The sequence below is a fragment of the Protobothrops mucrosquamatus genome, unplaced genomic scaffold (genome assembly GCF_001527695.2).
Source record: "Protobothrops mucrosquamatus isolate PMUCROS unplaced genomic scaffold, P.Mucros_1.0 scaffold21599, whole genome shotgun sequence".
In the NCBI taxonomy this organism is placed as follows: domain Eukaryota; kingdom Metazoa; phylum Chordata; class Lepidosauria; order Squamata; family Viperidae; genus Protobothrops; species Protobothrops mucrosquamatus.
In genome coordinates this window covers 10,092-11,646 of record NW_015407354.1, presented here as the reverse complement: position 1 = coordinate 11,646, position 1,555 = coordinate 10,092, and the positions used below count along the sequence as shown (strand labels likewise).

General features: G+C 48.7%; 1 protein-coding gene across 1 annotated transcript; it reads left to right on the top strand.

Annotated features, from left to right (window-relative positions):
- The first annotated feature begins 373 nt into the window (after positions 1 to 373).
- LOC114923833 (GRB2-related adapter protein-like) lies at positions 374 to 1,080 on the top strand. The gene is made up of 2 exons (XM_029287166.1): positions 374 to 451; positions 979 to 1,080. Exons 1-2 carry the CDS (start codon positions 374 to 376, stop codon positions 1,078 to 1,080), a joined length of 180 nt encoding a protein of 59 aa, XP_029142999.1.
- Positions 1,081 to 1,555: the final 475 nt, after the last annotated feature.

The window sequence follows — 1,555 nt, the reverse complement described above, 5'->3', positions numbered from 1 at the left end:
CTGGGAGAAGAGGAGGGAGGAATTCCCCTCTGCGAGGTTGCCTTCTGCAGGTGCAGCTTCTTTGTTCCTCACACACTTGCACACCCCTCCAGCAAACATATTCAAATACATTTCCTGTCTCATTTTTACGCACAGACTTTTTTCCTCTTCTTTTTCTGGCCTCAAACTACCTTCCTGACCCGTGGCTGGAAGTAAAACTTTGGGGTGCTGCTATACACAGAAGGCAAAAGGCAACCCAGCCTGGAACTTCTCCAAAGGAACTCCAGGCTGGCTTTTTCAACAGGCCTTTGCTGGACAACCGAGTTGGGCCAACCAGGCTGGAGAAGTGGCGTCTTTGAGGTCTTGCTTGGGCCAGAGAAGGACCAGCCCCCAAATGGAAGCCCTGGCTTTGTATAACTTCCAAGCGTCCGAGAAGGATGAATTGGCCTTTAAGAAGGGAGACACCCTCAAGGTAACTGGGGAGGGGGGTTGTCTGGGTTGTTGGCAGATCAAGCCCCAAGTGCATTTGTTCTGAAATACACAAAAATCAGATCCAGTTGGACAGCTGAATAAAATTGGCCATCTGAAGCAAGCTCAGAGATGACAGATGATACATAGATGAGAGAGAGAGAGAGAGAGACGATATAGTTCTGATCTACCTTGCTTAAATTCCCAAACTTAAAAAACACCCCCAAGAGCATTACATTAATCCTGCTTTTGTACAGAGTGTTCCGTGTTTCTAAAAAGTGTGCCTAGAACCTGAAATAAGCAGAGCCATTTTGACTGCACCCTGGTGCCACTCGGCTTCGGGGAAATAATCTATACTTGAACCTAAAATATTCCCCTGGGCTTCCTCAATGCCAGGATGGAGTCTACTTAAGAGGGTTCATCTCCCCCCACCACCACCTCAGCTACCACCCAGCCCCTCCACAGCCTTCTGCCACTTTTCCCCCACAGCTTCTGCCCGATGTTTGCTTATTCCTCCTTTTGAGTCCACAGATTCTAAACATGGAGGAGGACCAGAATTGGTACAAAGCTGAGCTCTTGGGTTTGGAAGGATTCGTCCCCAAAAATTACATCAAAATGAAACCCCATCCGTAAGTAGCTTTTTCTTTCCCACTTGGGCAAGATGGATAAAACTCAATAGTGCTATTATGGGGCTGGATTATGATGTTAGACTTGCCCTGGGCTGTTCTGCTCAGAGAGATTTGATGAAGAGACTGCCTAATCTCTGACCAGTATCTCTTAACAAACCGTGGGTTGCCTGATCCCCATTAATTCCCCTTCTGAGACACGGAGCCTTTCCCGCCCCCGCCTGGCCTCAGCTGCCAAGGGCTGTCCCGAGGGAGAAGTCAAGAGGATCCCGACCCTGAGCTCTGTCTGCAGGGTTAGGCGCAAAGCGTGTTTCCAACCTATTTCAAACACGGTCCACAGATCCTTCCTGTAATAAAGAGGGCTTAGTTCAAGTTCTCACCGAAAAGAACTCAAGCATGGCCATCCGCTCTCGTTCTCACAGAGTCAAAACTAAACCCCACGCGCTCTTCAGCTACAAGTGGAACTGAAACTTTCTCGGCCA

Coding starts and splice junctions, on each gene's coding strand:
- LOC114923833 (XM_029287166.1), top strand. CDS start 374: ATGGAAGCCCTGGCTTTGTATAACTTCCAAGCGTCCGAGAAGGATGAA. Junction 452..978: donor AGAAGGGAGACACCCTCAAG/GTAACTGGGGAG, acceptor TTGAGTCCACAG/ATTCTAAACATGGAGGAGGA.